The sequence below is a fragment of the Oryzias latipes genome, chromosome 13 (genome assembly GCF_053564925.1).
Source record: "Oryzias latipes strain Hd-rR chromosome 13, Olatipes_Hd-rR_3.1".
NCBI classification, from domain to species: domain Eukaryota; kingdom Metazoa; phylum Chordata; class Actinopteri; order Beloniformes; family Adrianichthyidae; genus Oryzias; species Oryzias latipes.
In genome coordinates, this window is record NC_136249.1 from 19,507,791 (window position 1) to 19,521,924 (window position 14,134).

Consider the following 14,134-nt stretch of genomic DNA (forward strand, 5'->3'; position numbering starts at 1 on the left):
CCTTTGCTGCATTTCTTTATTTTTTTTAAACATAGATTAAAGTTGCAGGTATTTGAGAGATGCCATAATGATACACTTTGAAAATCCAGAATAAGCTTAAATATTTAAATGTGCTGCTTTTGTGTTAGCTATCATGTTTTTTCTCGGAACCAAAAAGAAACAAAACTTATCTTAAATAAGCAAAAACACCATAATTTGACTGCAAATGCAAAGTCTTAACATATTGTCTGTCACACAGTGATAAGCAAGGGATTCGATGGGTTAAAGCCACCAAGCAAAAAAAAAAAAGAAGCACAAAGCTGTTTGACAAAATACTCTTGATCCTGGCTTGCACAAAAAAGTTAAATATCGGGGAAAAGGAGAAACTGAGGATTCTACACCAAGGACAGGGATGTAGTGCAGGAAGTCAGATATCCAGCCAAGCTCTCAACTCCGGAATACGTAACTGGATGCAGTCCATTCCAACAACTCCTGTCTGAGTTCTTGTCCTCATATTCAACTTTACAGAGACCTGCAGGGATGCTTGCAGTGGTGTGACTGAAAGAAGATGGGAGCTGCATAAAGCCAGCCTGTGGGAGATTGTGGTCCTGTAAGAGAAAGGTGGCAGGAGAGGTTGCCGTGGCAACTTGAGACTCTGACGCCAAACTGTCATCCCTTAGCTCCTCCCAGACATTACCTGACCGATGAAAAGAAGAAAAAAAAAGATCAGAGGCTGTTTATAGAAAATTTCAGTTCAGATTTTATTTCAGTTATTCACTTTTAATCTAACTTTATTGTCTGTGGGAAGGTAACATGTGGTTCTCAACTCAGTCTTGCTGAAAAAATTAAATCTTTGCCAATAAATTTAAACTTAGATTTTCAAGGAAAAAAATGTAACTTGGTGGGGGATAATACAGATAACAGTTTGATGGATATGGATCTTTACAGTAGAAAAGAGTCTGTCTGAGGGGATAAGTAGTTTAAAAAACAACACAAAAAACATGATAGCTCCATTACTATCTCAGGTTAAAGACATCAGATTACAGGAATGTTTACTTTGGCAGAGCAATAGACACATCAGTCAGTGATCACTGTAACAAGGAACAATTACTGTTCAGTTCAAGACTGAAAAAGGTCAAAAGAAAACAAAAAAAGTCTGCATGTCCAACACTCTAAAGCAGTGTTTTTCAACCAGTGTGCCGCGGCACACTAGTGTGCCGTGGGAGATGGTCAAGTGTGCCGTGGAAAATTGCCCTCATTAACTGATCTAAAAACATTAACCATCTCCAGGATATCAGCTCTTTGTTCATCCAAACAGGTCCTGATAAAACACTGAGTAGTTAGGAATATGAAAGATCATAAAATACTTATTTCTTTGTGTTTATTTGATTCTATTAAAGACATTTTGATAAAATGACGGCACCGCGATTTACCTGCAGCTATAACTGTTTTCTGAAAAGTCCCGCAGCTTTTACTGTCTCCACGACTCCACCAATCATTCTTGAAGGCTTAATCACATGTCATCAGTCTGACCAATCAGAAGTGTTTAAAGTCTAAACTTCCTTGTTCCAATTTAGCTCATAACTCACTCATTTCCAACAAAAATAGCAGCTAAAGCTCGTCTTTAGCGGTGTAGCTTTCCACAGAATCCGGTATCAGACCGTGGAACAAGTGAACAAAACCATGAAACTCAGAGACGCAAGTGTTTCTGCCGTTTTCTCGCCGTATTCACACTACATCTCCCATGATGCATTGGCTTAAAGGGACAGCGCCTTAGCGTACAATGAGTCGTCCTTGTTACACGGATTGAAACCACAACGAACATACAGTTTGTATGTAACTTAACTTTTATTACATCTTTTAGAAAAAACATCTTTGCCGGGGGGGGGCTGTAGATCAAAACAGACTATGAGTTTCTGCTTTTTTTGGGGGGGGGGGTGCTGGTGTGCCGCGGGATTTTTGTCAAGGTTAAAGTGTGCCGTGGCTCAAAAAAGGTTGAAAAACACTGCTCTAAAGCACCACAAAAAATAGCAAAGATGTGTAAAAAAATACAAACAATGTAATTAAGTTTAGAGGGATAAAAGGAAATTATTTCCTGACTACTTTTTTAAAGGAATACAACATTCTTTTTATCAGTGCAAACATTAACAATATTTGATTTTAAAACATAAATAAATTCATTTGATTCTATGGGACATTTTGCGTCTCTTCGTGACTCTTACCGTGCAGCTGCAGGTCGATGAGACTGGGGTTGAGTGTGTCTATGTCATAACTGGTGTCTGCCTCAAGCAGCAGGTCTTGCATGCCCCTTGGACTGACACTGTACTCAGCCTGGAGGGCAGTGTTGAAAACTGTAGGCATCTTCCCAGCAGTGGGGGAGTTCAGACTTCCAGTGGCTGCTGGGACTCCTGCTGCAGGCTGTGGTTCACAGGGTGAGTACAGAGCAAACGAGTTGCTGGGGTGAGCAGCAGTCGGGGGAAGGTAGTAGGGCTGCTGAGGCTGAATATGGAAGTATTGTGAACTTCGAGTGTGTTGGGGTGTTGACTGAAACTGGATTGGAGCACAAGTTGACGAGGTGGTGCTGCAGAGAGGAGCCACTCTGGCTAGTGAAGCTGTGCTGGTGTAAGGAGGCAGGTGCCTAAATTTGTCTGGCTTCTCTCCCAGAAGATGATCAAGATCTTCTATGAAAAACAAATACATGTAGTTTAAACTCTAAGACACCTAAATGGAAAGCTTTACTGGTAAATCAAGTTCTTACTGCTTTTTTCGGAAAAAAGTGTTTTGGGAACCCACCTGGCCTTGCCATGCTTCTGCGGACAGTCATGGGGTCTTTGCGACGCCACTTGTGCAGTTCCTCCTGCATCTTCTCTACTTTGGCTGGATTAAGAGCCCAGAGACATCCTTTCCGAGAAGTGCTCCCGTTCTTGTTCTCTACCTTCTCAAAGCATTTGTTTAAAGAAAGGTTGTGCCGCACAGAGTTCTTCCAGCCGTCAGGAGCTGTCTGAAATTTAAAAAAAGCAAAAGAGGTAATAAAAGAAAAAACAAACATGAAAACGATTGCTCTATATGCTACTATGTCAAATGGCTATAAAATGATGTTTAAATATCGCACATTACTTTTGAATATTATTCTGCTTGCAACAGCAGAACGCTCAGAAGTGACAAGATTTGATTGAACAATATTTTTGCATTGATATTGGATTTTTGTCTACAGCCTGCTTAAAGTCTCACAGACTGCTTTGTCGGTTGTTTCTTAGATTGAAATGATGCCGCGGACCTCCGTACATGATGGGCTTGTGAAGACAGAACAGCATGCAGTCACTGTTCAAGATGCCTTTACACAAAGGCTAAAGGAAAGTTCATAGTTTACCACTCAGCATGTTTTTCAATTATTTGAGATTATTCTTTAGTTTTGAGTTCAGTAATGCTGTAAATCCAGATCTGCATTCACCCATCCTGAGTACAAATGCTGTGCATTTTCTACTCCATCCTTGAAACCAGCTATCTTAGCTCAGCATTGTGGCAAATCTTGCATGTTCACTCCTCAGTAAATTACAAATCAACCCAATGTGCAAGCTTTGGACTGTAAAAAAAGATTCCAAGTGAAAGATCCACATTCATCATGAAAAAGACAAACACTGGCACAGTTGAGCTGAAAAGCAGATTCAGATTTGTTATGTAATACCTTGAAATATGGAAAGTGTTCTGTCATGAAGCTGTAGATCTCACTGACCGGAAGACTCCCTGTTTTACTGGTCTTCAGAGCCATAAATATCAGGATGCTGTAATGTAGAAAAAAATATTTGCAATGATGTTGCAGCTTGTAAAAAAAAGGTCACGCATCAAAGTTTCAAAAAGACAAGTACCATAGAATTATGTGCATTGTTCTTTTTTAACATTTACAAACGAGAACAATGGCAAACATGTTGCTCTGTTACCTGTATGAGTATATAGGCTTTGGGAAAGAGGACTGTGTGACGTTCTCCTGGTGTGTTTGTGACGACGGAGTCTGGATACTATATTTAGAGCTGTTTGTATGGTCACCATTGGGATACAGTTTAGATTGGACCTATGGAGAGGGCACACATTACATTTATGACATGTCAGCTACTAAAGGGTAAGTCTCTGTTGTGAGGATCAGCTTAAACAAATGGTGTACATTTGTATAGCAGTTTTCTACATTCCTCAAACGCTCTTTACAGTCACAGTCCCAATTACCCATTCACACACACACATTCACACACACATTCACACATTGATGGCAGCTCCACTGCCGAACACTGGCGCCAACCTTCCACCAGAGGCAAGGTGGGGTTCAGTGTCTTGCCCAAGGACACTGCAACATTTGGGCAAATCTGATTCTGCTATCTTCCGATTAGAGGTCGACCGCCCTACCATGGCATCACGGCCGCCGTACTCTGTGCTTTTCTGTCAGCCAAACACACTCTCACCTGCTGCAAGGGTGAGCTGTGCGATGGATGTCTCTGTGAGAGGAAGCTGATGTTCTCCAGTTGTGCAGCTGGTAGCTCTGAGAATGAGGTCTGCAGTTGTGAGACGATAGAATTAGTGCAGCAGAGCAACGCAAGATTTTAGGCAAAAGCTTCAACATGTGTCGGGAACTTCTGAAGGCTACATGTCAACATGTTGATGTGGAGAGTGTATGTTTAAGGTGCCAGTTTTAACCTACAGCGCGAACCTAATTTTAATCTGATTTACAGAAATGTGAAGTTGTTGTCATCCTTTTTCTTTGAATCAATCAAAACCGAAACAAAATATGTGAGTAAAAATGAGTGAAATCTTAGAACCTGAGCGCTGCTGCTACAACTGTTCCAGGTCATTGGCACATCACTACTCTGCAAACAAACTTCAGGACTGCACACTTCCTGTAGGCTGTTGAAGGCCGAAGAGCGCTGATGGAGAAAGCCGGCCGTCTCCATCACTCCATCACTGAGCTGTCTGCGATATGGATGGAAGCGGTTCACTGGGTCTCTTTCCGATGCCGGTTCTGATTCAGAGCAGATGGTACCATCAGCACTATGTTGTCGGATCAGACCTGCAGTTCTGAAGCTGAAGGTGGTGCTTTCTTGCTCAGGGAAACAGGCATCCCAGCGCCCTCTAGTCTGCAGTAAGAGTGGATAGAAAACATGTAATGATGACTGCATGAGGCACTAAATAAAAAATATCAAGACTTACACCTCTGAACAAAATAAACAGTCTAAAAATACAGTTAAAACACATGACAGTTATAGTCTAATAAACAAAAAAGTCAGTTTACAATTCTCCATCAATTCAACAATGGTGGGTGCTTTTGGGGTGCCTAATGGTGTCATAGTATGAAGTGCACTGCTTGAGAAACGTTAAGTCATTAGGTCACACAAAAGTTGACAACACTGTATGGTCATATTTTATTTCAAAACACCGAATTCCAGGTCTTTCTCTTTGGGTTCTTTCATGATTCTTGTGTTCAGATAGTCCACCGACTCATTCATCCCATTGCTGGTATGTTCAAAGACCCCCAAAATTTACAGCAGAGTCTTTTAAACCTTAGAACACCACACTATTTGTCACTCAAACATTCACAATTACCTCTCACTGTAAATAGGCAATATGTTGTCTTAACAGAGACACACTAAAGCATTAACTTCCAAAATTCACTCAAGCGTTCACAATAAATAAGTGAAAGAACTCCTCAACAATTTTAGTATGCTTCATTAAATGATGGACTATACAGTGAATGCCAATGGGAGGAGGATGAAACTAAAACTAGAAGTCTGCCTCTCCTATCTAAAAAGTGTCTTGAGATGGTGATTCACGCTTTTCTTTTTTCCCGTTTGGACTATTGTAACGCACTCCACACATGCCTTTCACAGCAGAGTGTGTATAAACTCCAGTTAGTCCAAAATGCTGCCACCAAACTCCTAATCTAAACCAGAATGAGAGATCATATTACTCCAGTTTTAGCATTTCTGCACTGGCTCCCAGTTCGTTTTAGAATACATTTTAAGATTTAAAAGATTGCATTTAAAGCACGCTGTGGTCTGGCCCCTGAATACATAGCTGATCTCCTCGTCCCTTGTGTACCTGGTCGCAATCTTAGATCTTTGGCAAAAAGCTTTTTAACAATCCCACAATCCAGATTGAAGAGCAAGGGAGACAGGGCCTTTGCTACAAGAGCCTCAACACCCTGGAACAGTCTCCCTGAAGAGATCAGGCTCGCTGAGTCCTTACCAGTATTTAAATCTCTTTTAAAAACTTACCTTTATAGGTGTTCTTAAATTTAAACTTATGATATTATTGATTTTGGGGTTTTGATTGATTTTAACCGCTATCACGGTTTTGTGTGTGTGCTGTGTTTTATTTTGTCGTCTGTCAGACACCTAAATACTGTTTTTAATCCTGGTCTTTTTGTCTTATGTTAAATGTACAGCACTTTGTAATCTTGATTTTAAAAAGTGGTATATAAATTAAGTATATTATTATTATTATATTATTATAGGCTAAAATGTCAATTAACTTCCTTACTGGTCGACTTGTAGACAATGTCAATGTCTAAAATCCAAAAAAGGATTAAAACATTTAAAACAAATTTAAAGTTAAAGAAATGTATTTTAGATTATATACATTATTTTACTTGAAAAACATTGCATTTTTTAAATGCTCTAATTTGTAAATCCCTCACTAGAAAGAACTTTGTTTTTATTAACAGGTTTTACTACAGAAGGCAAAAGACAATGAGGTTTTTTTTATTCTGTTCTTGTTTTTCTCTTTCAGGACTTTTGGAAGTTTGTAAAAAAAAAGAAAAAAAGTCTTGCTTTGTCTTTGCCTTTTCTTCTTTTAACAGCCCTTCAGAGCACTCTCCTTCCTTTGACCAATTTTTAAAAATTTGTTTGTATAATCTTTGACTCTCTGCCAGTCTTGCCAGATAGAGTCAAGGTTTTCCAGCCCAAAAGTCATCTAAAGACCACCAGACTCAACAAAAAAACACCCAAAATACTAATCAGTGATTATTAATCATCCATTATTAATTACTTCCTGATTCAATTGAAAGTTCAACTTTAACACTTTTTATATAGCATCCACCACTTTTGCAATCAGTGAGAGAAAACCATGAAATATTGGACATCAATTAAACTTTACTAACCACTGATGTTTTGCTCAAATATTAGGAACAATCAAAAAACGGAAAGTGAAACAAACACAAATATTTAAACAATTTAGGATTTCTAGTTTAATTTACCGTATCAGCCTATCATGATCTAAAGTGGAAATTGTTCTTGTATTTTTACTTTTCGTGAATGTAGGTGAGATAAAATAAAAGCAAATGTTCTTGTGCTTTCGTAAAACAAATGACGTATAGTTTACATTATTATCACAAAAAGCCCGGCTGTTTTCCTGACTCATTCTGTCTTTTCAGCGCAGCTTCTTGTCAGGTCTGAGGTTTAATACATGACCTATCATATAGAAAGGGAGGTCATGGAATAAAAATGTCTAGATCGTAAAAATATTAATAATAAGCTTTACATTACTAGCATACGATGAGTAAACTAAAGGAATAATCAACCCGACTTCACTAAGGATTGCATAATCCGTTATGCTGCAGAGTTCGCAGCCTGTGCTGAAATTAAACAGGGAATACGCAAAATACAGCAATTTTGAGAATTAAAATGATTAGAATCAGACTTGTAATTTGCATTTTTGGAGCAGGTTAGTGGACACATATTTATTTTATTATCAGTAGGCTTTACATCTCATGTTGGCAGGTGAAGCCCCTGTCACCCGTGAAGCTTCCGAACCGATCCCAAACCCATCCAAATTATGTCCATCCACCTAAAGCAAAATTTACTCACAAATCAGAACAAAAACTGCCCTATTGAGCTGGAAACTGCCCAGTCTGGCAATGCTGCCTCTGCCTGCTAACTAACAAGTTTTTAAGTTGACTGGAATATACCACTGCTGCAGAAGGATGGGAGAGGACCAAAAACTTTTACATGATCAATATCACGTCAGTTTAGGGATTTTGGGTGTTTTTAATGACAGAGTTAAATAATGATGGATGTAAAATTTATTTCAGACATTCAGTGTTTAGCTCGGGCCCCGAGAGAGTTGGGGGCCCCAGGGAATTGCCTACCATTGCCTATTGGTAAGTCCGCCTCTGCTGCTCTCTTTTGGCACAGAGACACAGAGATTTGGCTCAGTCTTTCCTTAATAATCCAAGATAAATAATAAAAGCCTGAGTTTGCCACAAGAAAGGAGATCTTCCTAAAAAAAAATCTGCAATGACTTATTAATAATTAGAGGTGTAAAAATTCATTTTAACAACAATTCATACTACAGTTTCTGGTTCCTGATATGATTCATAGTTGATATTGATTCATTTTTAAATATCTGATTATCTCTGAGTGACCAGTGTCAAATACCTGGTTACTGAACATTGAAGTTTCACAAATTCCTTGTATTTATCAAGTGTAATATAATCAAGACTAAATTACATATGTGAACAAACATACAAGTAAACAAGAATTAATGACAAATCCATTCACATTTCAGTTTCATAGATTTCAGCCCACTGTTGTTTTTCAACATCAAAATAATACAAAAATTTTTTTAGAACATTCTACCACCCTGTATAGTCACATGTGTTTCTGCAAAATGCAAAGTGTGTCCACACACTGGACTGGAATGATGGACTGATTATTTTTGTCATGTGTTGTCTGCTGTGATGCACTTGGTCGTTTTTACGTTATAGTAAAATAAACCTATGTCCCCAATCCAAATTGTATTTTCCAAAATCAATTATAATCAATTTATTTCATTTTGAAACGATTTTTTTATGGTTTAGGTCGATTCAATTAACAACTTGCCCCAAACAGGACGATCTGGTAGGATAAATTGATTCATCGATTCGTCGTCACGCCCCTCTGCGTAGATTTAATTTCAGAATCAGTAATGTTTTTGAAAACCTAGTGTTAGATTGTGTGTGGGGGGGGGGGGGGGGGGTTTCCTCTGAGCAAAAACAGAAATGCCATTAGAACTGCCAACAAATGCCTTCACTAACCTGAGGGGCCGATACTTGAGACTCGCTACTGCTGCCGAGGGAAAACTTGGGGGACCGTGACATTCTGTGTGCAATTCTGTCCCTGTAAGAAAGTTTAAAAAAAACAATAAAAAAACAGAACATGAATGAAAGTTATGAAGACATTTTGTGATGAAGATGATTTAGAAAGAGGAGTTGCAATCGAAAGAATTTGGATGCACAAAAAAGTATAAAGACGAGTTTAACACTGGTTTTCTTTTATACCTGGTTCCACTAATATGGTGTGATTAGCAATTTAGGCTGCTTATTTCATTTTGAAACGATTTTCTAATGGTTTAGGTCGATTCGATTACCAACTTGCCTCAAACAGGACGATCTGGTTGGATAAGCAATACGACTCCTTTGTCCATTAAGAAATAAAAATGTCAAACATTTCTTGGACGTTATTAGACTGAGTGATATTACGAAGGGAAGCATTTCTGCCAGGGTTGAAAAACATGATTGCGTTCTCTAATCTTTTTCAGATCATCTCCGACCAAAATCATTTGTCATTCATCAATCTGCAAGTCTCTTAAACTTCTCTGACAGCAGGATTGCAGGCGTGGGAACAGTACAGTTACAGAGCCAGTGCATTAAACTGGTGACAGTGGATGAACGTGTGTTGGGGGGGGTTATCTGGCTTATTGTGAGGAAGTGTTATATGATCCTGGCGGAGGCGAGAGACACGTGGCTCTGATTCCAGTAAAGATAACCTGAACCTCCACATAAACCAAGCTCATTAAAACTGCCAACAAACCATGATGGCTGTCAGGTCACATGAAGCTGAACAGTGCTGAACTAGACAAAGCGGAATCAGCCAAAAAGAGAGAAGTAGCAAAAAAAGGAGGTTTCTGTTCGAGTCCAAGGAGGCTTAAATATCCATGTGAAAGCTGAGAGACTGCCTTTTATCAGCACCGTCGCAACAAATCCTCTCATCTGTTTGACAGGCCCGCTGCCGCTCAGCAGGACAAATGCAGCACTTGCGGATGTTCAGTCAAGAAACTGATAACCCTCCACGCAGAAAATGTTTGACCCAGAAAAAAAGTTACGTGTTTTGAACTGTCTGAAGAAAAAACCTATAAAGCACACATGGAGTCACCCAGACCTTAACATGTAGTAGAAGTAGTAGAAACATGACATTTTTATGTCCAACTCTGATTTTTATTCAAACATGTTTAGTATAAATGAAAAAAAATGTATTAAGTTTTGACAGAAAAAGGGTTCAAAGCTGTTTTTGAGTTTTCAATCAGAGACTCAATTGAACTTTTTTTTTTACACCAATGCTGGACTTTTTTATTGGGCCTATTTAGTTATTAAGCTTAGAACATGTTATTCTAAAGGAGTATAAAAACAGCTCAGCACCCAATAAACCAAAGTAATAAGTCTTTCTTTCCACGCTCGAATGCTGCTGTCAACTGTCATGCAGTGTTTCAGCTTCTGCCAAGATAAACTGTTGATCTTATAGGTGGAGTATTTTATTACGGTGCATTTCATGCCAGGATAAAATATTTTTACTGATACATCTGATTTAAGCATGTCATTTTGCTGGATTATTGTTTTTTTTTATATTCGGTGTTCATTTGCTTCATAGATTAGCAACACAAGCTGATTAATAAAAACAACTTCAAATCCAATAAATGTAAAGCATTGGTATTTTTAAGTCTGAACCCATGAGACTGTTGGCATCTATTTCTTTCTCTTATGTCCCCAAAAAAACCAATAAATATCCAGGAGTCTTAGCTTGGTCCTGTGTGGGGTCACAGGGGTCGCTATGAGGCAGTGTTAGCAGTGCCAATCATGACACAACTGTGTAGCCCCAGAAAAATGACAAATATTTTTCATCACTGTTACATGCCAGACTGTTTTCTGCCATCATGTCTAAACATGACTCTTTTTAAATATGCAAATCATTGGGGATTGTTTTGAAAACAAATCAAGCAATGTTTCCTGCGATAGTTCAAAGTGAATGCAGCACAGAAATACGATGAGAAACAGTTGATTCAAAGGGGAAGAAGTTTCTCCCAATGGTTTGAACAGATTAACAAGATGTTGTGGTTTGGCTCACAAAGGAGCCGTGGTGCTGCTTTGTGGCTGCATGAGCCTTGAGCTTGGTGAAGAAACTATTTATCTCAAGATCAAACTATTGTGAATGAATGGATTGGTCTTGTACTGTCTTGTACAGTGTAAGCCAGGCAAAACTTCCATAGTCAGAAGTAAACTTGATCTTCAACAAACAAGTATTAGTCAACTTTCCTCTTAATCAAATTCTTATTGTTTTCTGCAATGCATTTGAAGATACGAACCTCACCTGATTTCTGATTCAAACACTGCACTGACAGTTGTGTTTGCACACGCACTTTGCAGGGAAATCTCTGAGAAGCTGCTGTCATTTGAAACTAAAACGTAAATCAGTGTCAGAGCATAAATCCAAAAATACCAAAGCAGTTTTGTTACTTGTCTTTACAAAGAACATTGATCCCACACTGGAAAACTGACAAACTCACTTGACTCTTGCTTTTCAATAGACGCTCTCCTCTTGTTTGTTGCTCCCGTCAGATTTTTCTTCTGAGACCTGCAACCTCTGCTGAGTCCATTTCCCTCTCAGGTCTGTACACCTCTATCCACCGTCACCCTGACAGTGAGGCACTTCGATCAGATTGCCTGTCTAAATGTGTATGAAAACAGTTGATGGATGGGTTTCCGATTTTGGCAGGTCGGAATATCATCCTCATTTTCCGTGTGACTGTGTATGTGTGTGTTTGTGTATCTGGCACTCGTCCAGGCTAGCCCAGCAATTAGATATTCCGAAAGAAAAACCTGCTGCAACAGGTTCCCAAAGATCTAGTGGTGCAGTCATTGGCAGCTGGCAGCACTCTTCTCCTCCCTCCATCAGTCTTTCTTTGCTTAGCTGAATGGCTACTTGTCTGAATGGGACACAAGATACAGCAGTGATCACAGCCAGCGGCAGCCAGTGGGCACCATGCCCTGCTTTCTGAGCTTGCCCATGGCAAAGGCTGACTTAAATGTGATTTAGTTTCACCTGACTGTTGAGTATTTAAATAAACACACACAAGCAAATACATGCAGGATCACTTCTGCACTTTAAACCTGTGAGAATACATGCAATATAGCAGATAGAGGAAATAAAAACTTCAAACTGCAGGCTCCTTTGACAAACCACCAAAAATAGTTGACTTAGTCAACTGTTGATGGATATGATATTATTTTTACTGCACAACCAATACCCGATGTATGTTTTAAAGTGGTTTATGCAGGCCTCTATACAAAATAAATATTGAAAATTCCTTTTTCAGCTGAAACTTTTGCTGCAAAAGAAAAACGGAGCTGCAGGGATAAGGGGAAAGGGTTTAGAGGGAGCAACGTCAATACATGCAGAGTCCTATCCTATCCTCCCAATGAACCAGGAACCGCAGCTCGTCGGTATACAGTACCTTGAACAAAACCTGTCCTCAGTGAGAGGGTGAGGCAGAATGACAGAGAGACACAGGATTCATTACAGATTGAATAAACTCTTGTGTTACTGTGTAAGGTCTCTGCAGAGCAAAACTACTGCCGACGGCTCTTTTTGCCAAAGAGGTTCTTGAGAAGGGTATGACAACTGATCCCAGGAGGGAGGGCTCTTAAGTAAGTCTCATCATTCCTCGAATATCCAGACATTTAATTCTCCGGTATTGTCAGCTTCATTAATCTGTTTTTTTTCTTCTTCTTTTTCAGAGCAAGAACAAGTTTGAGGTTGCATTAGGAAGAGACAAAGGGATCTTTGTCATCGTGCTGTAATAAGTTCAATTCAACTTTGTCATCTTTTGTTCCAAAGGAATAAATCTGTCACTGCATTGTCATTAGTACTTCTATTGGCTCATGCATATCTTTGGATGTGCTTCACGTTTTGTTATATGCAAATTAGCACTATTTCATCCAAATGGAATTTGGTGTTCTTGAATGAACTCATCAAAGGTAGAAAACATTGCAGCGTTGGCAAAAGAAAACTCAACTTCTCAAGCTTTCAATTGGCTACCACTCTGCAGCTTGGATTTTACATGAGAAACTATGACAAGAGCTCCCATGAAGGGACAAAGGTGAAACCTTAATCAGTCACATAGTCAATGATCAACATCTTGGACAGTTTGGATTCCTAAACTGAACATATATTTCTTGTGCAGAATTCCCAAAGACAATGACAATACATCATCACACGTCTGAAAACAACTGCTTGACCTCTTTGTATTTGAAAACTAAAATTGTAATTCCAGTCCATCAGTAAAGCCATACATGCATACCTGACTCGACTCTACTCTTTACCGTCACCATTATCCTTTACCACAAAGTAAACCATAGCAGATGTGATTCCAAAGATTTTTTTTATCCACAACCAGAGTTTTTTAAATTTCTGAAACAGATTATAAAATAGATTATAGATTGGAATGCGATTTCCACTGCCTACACTTTTAAATGGGTTAAAATCCAGTAAATTGATTTAACTCTGACTCTATAAGTGAGATTTGTTATAAATGAATAATAATAAATAATAATGGCGCTTTTTCTTGGTGCTCAAAGGGTTTACAATGTGTCCATTATTCATTCACTCATCACATACTTGGTGATGGCAACTACTAATGTAGCCACAGCTGTCCTGGGGGAGAATGACAGAGGCGTGCCATTTTCGCCCGCGCCCAACACCGGGACATTCATACACATGCATACACATTCACACACCAGTGGAGCCGCACTGGAGGCAGGGAGGGTGAAGTGTCTTGCCCAAGGACAGCTGACTTTGGCTGGGGGGAGCAAGCGGGGACGACCCTATTATCATTGGACGACCCGCTCTACGCCATAGCCATTGACCCACTGAACTACATTTTTGATATCTTGAGACCTGGGATCAAATTAATTACAGAGGTAATATAACCCAAAATGTGATGTCCACACATGCCAGGCTGTAAGAGGTTAAAGTATGTAAAAGACATCTAACAGACACTCAGGCCCAACAGGAGGCTCATTCTGGTCCAAACTTTGAGCTTTGACATGTCAGATTGGCTGAACTTGCTCACCTTCAAACATAAA

General features: G+C 39.2%; 1 protein-coding gene and 1 long non-coding RNA gene across 6 annotated transcripts in view; one reads left to right on the forward strand and one right to left on the reverse strand.

The window, feature by feature from the left end:
• The window catches only part of foxn1 (forkhead box N1), a 25,568-nt gene continuing 11,434 nt past the window's right edge, over positions 1-14,134 (reverse strand). For 2 of the 5 annotated variants that reach the window (XM_078930039.1, XM_078930038.1), the window contains exons 2-9: positions 9,035-9,116; positions 4,785-5,099; positions 4,431-4,520; positions 3,918-4,048; positions 3,665-3,761; positions 2,773-2,980; positions 2,202-2,660; positions 1-676 (exon numbers count right to left, since the gene is read on the reverse strand). In XM_078930039.1, coding sequence (XP_078786165.1) covers positions 375-676; positions 2,202-2,660; positions 2,773-2,980; positions 3,665-3,761; positions 3,918-4,048; positions 4,431-4,520; positions 4,785-5,099; positions 9,035-9,097 — 1,665 coding nt within the window. In that variant the 5' untranslated portion in view covers positions 9,098-9,116 and the 3' untranslated portion in view covers positions 1-374. Of the gene's footprint in view, positions 677-2,201; positions 2,661-2,772; positions 2,981-3,664; positions 3,762-3,917; positions 4,049-4,430; positions 4,521-4,784; positions 5,100-9,034; positions 9,381-11,556; positions 11,730-14,134 lie in introns of those variants that run through there. The other 3 variants (XM_023961435.2, XM_023961434.2, XM_023961433.2) reach the window with 3 other exon arrangements.
• LOC144981735 (uncharacterized) lies at positions 11,757-13,345 on the forward strand. The gene is made up of 2 exons (XR_013647262.1): positions 11,757-12,697; positions 12,788-13,345. It is a non-coding gene; the product is annotated as an uncharacterized LOC144981735 (long non-coding RNA).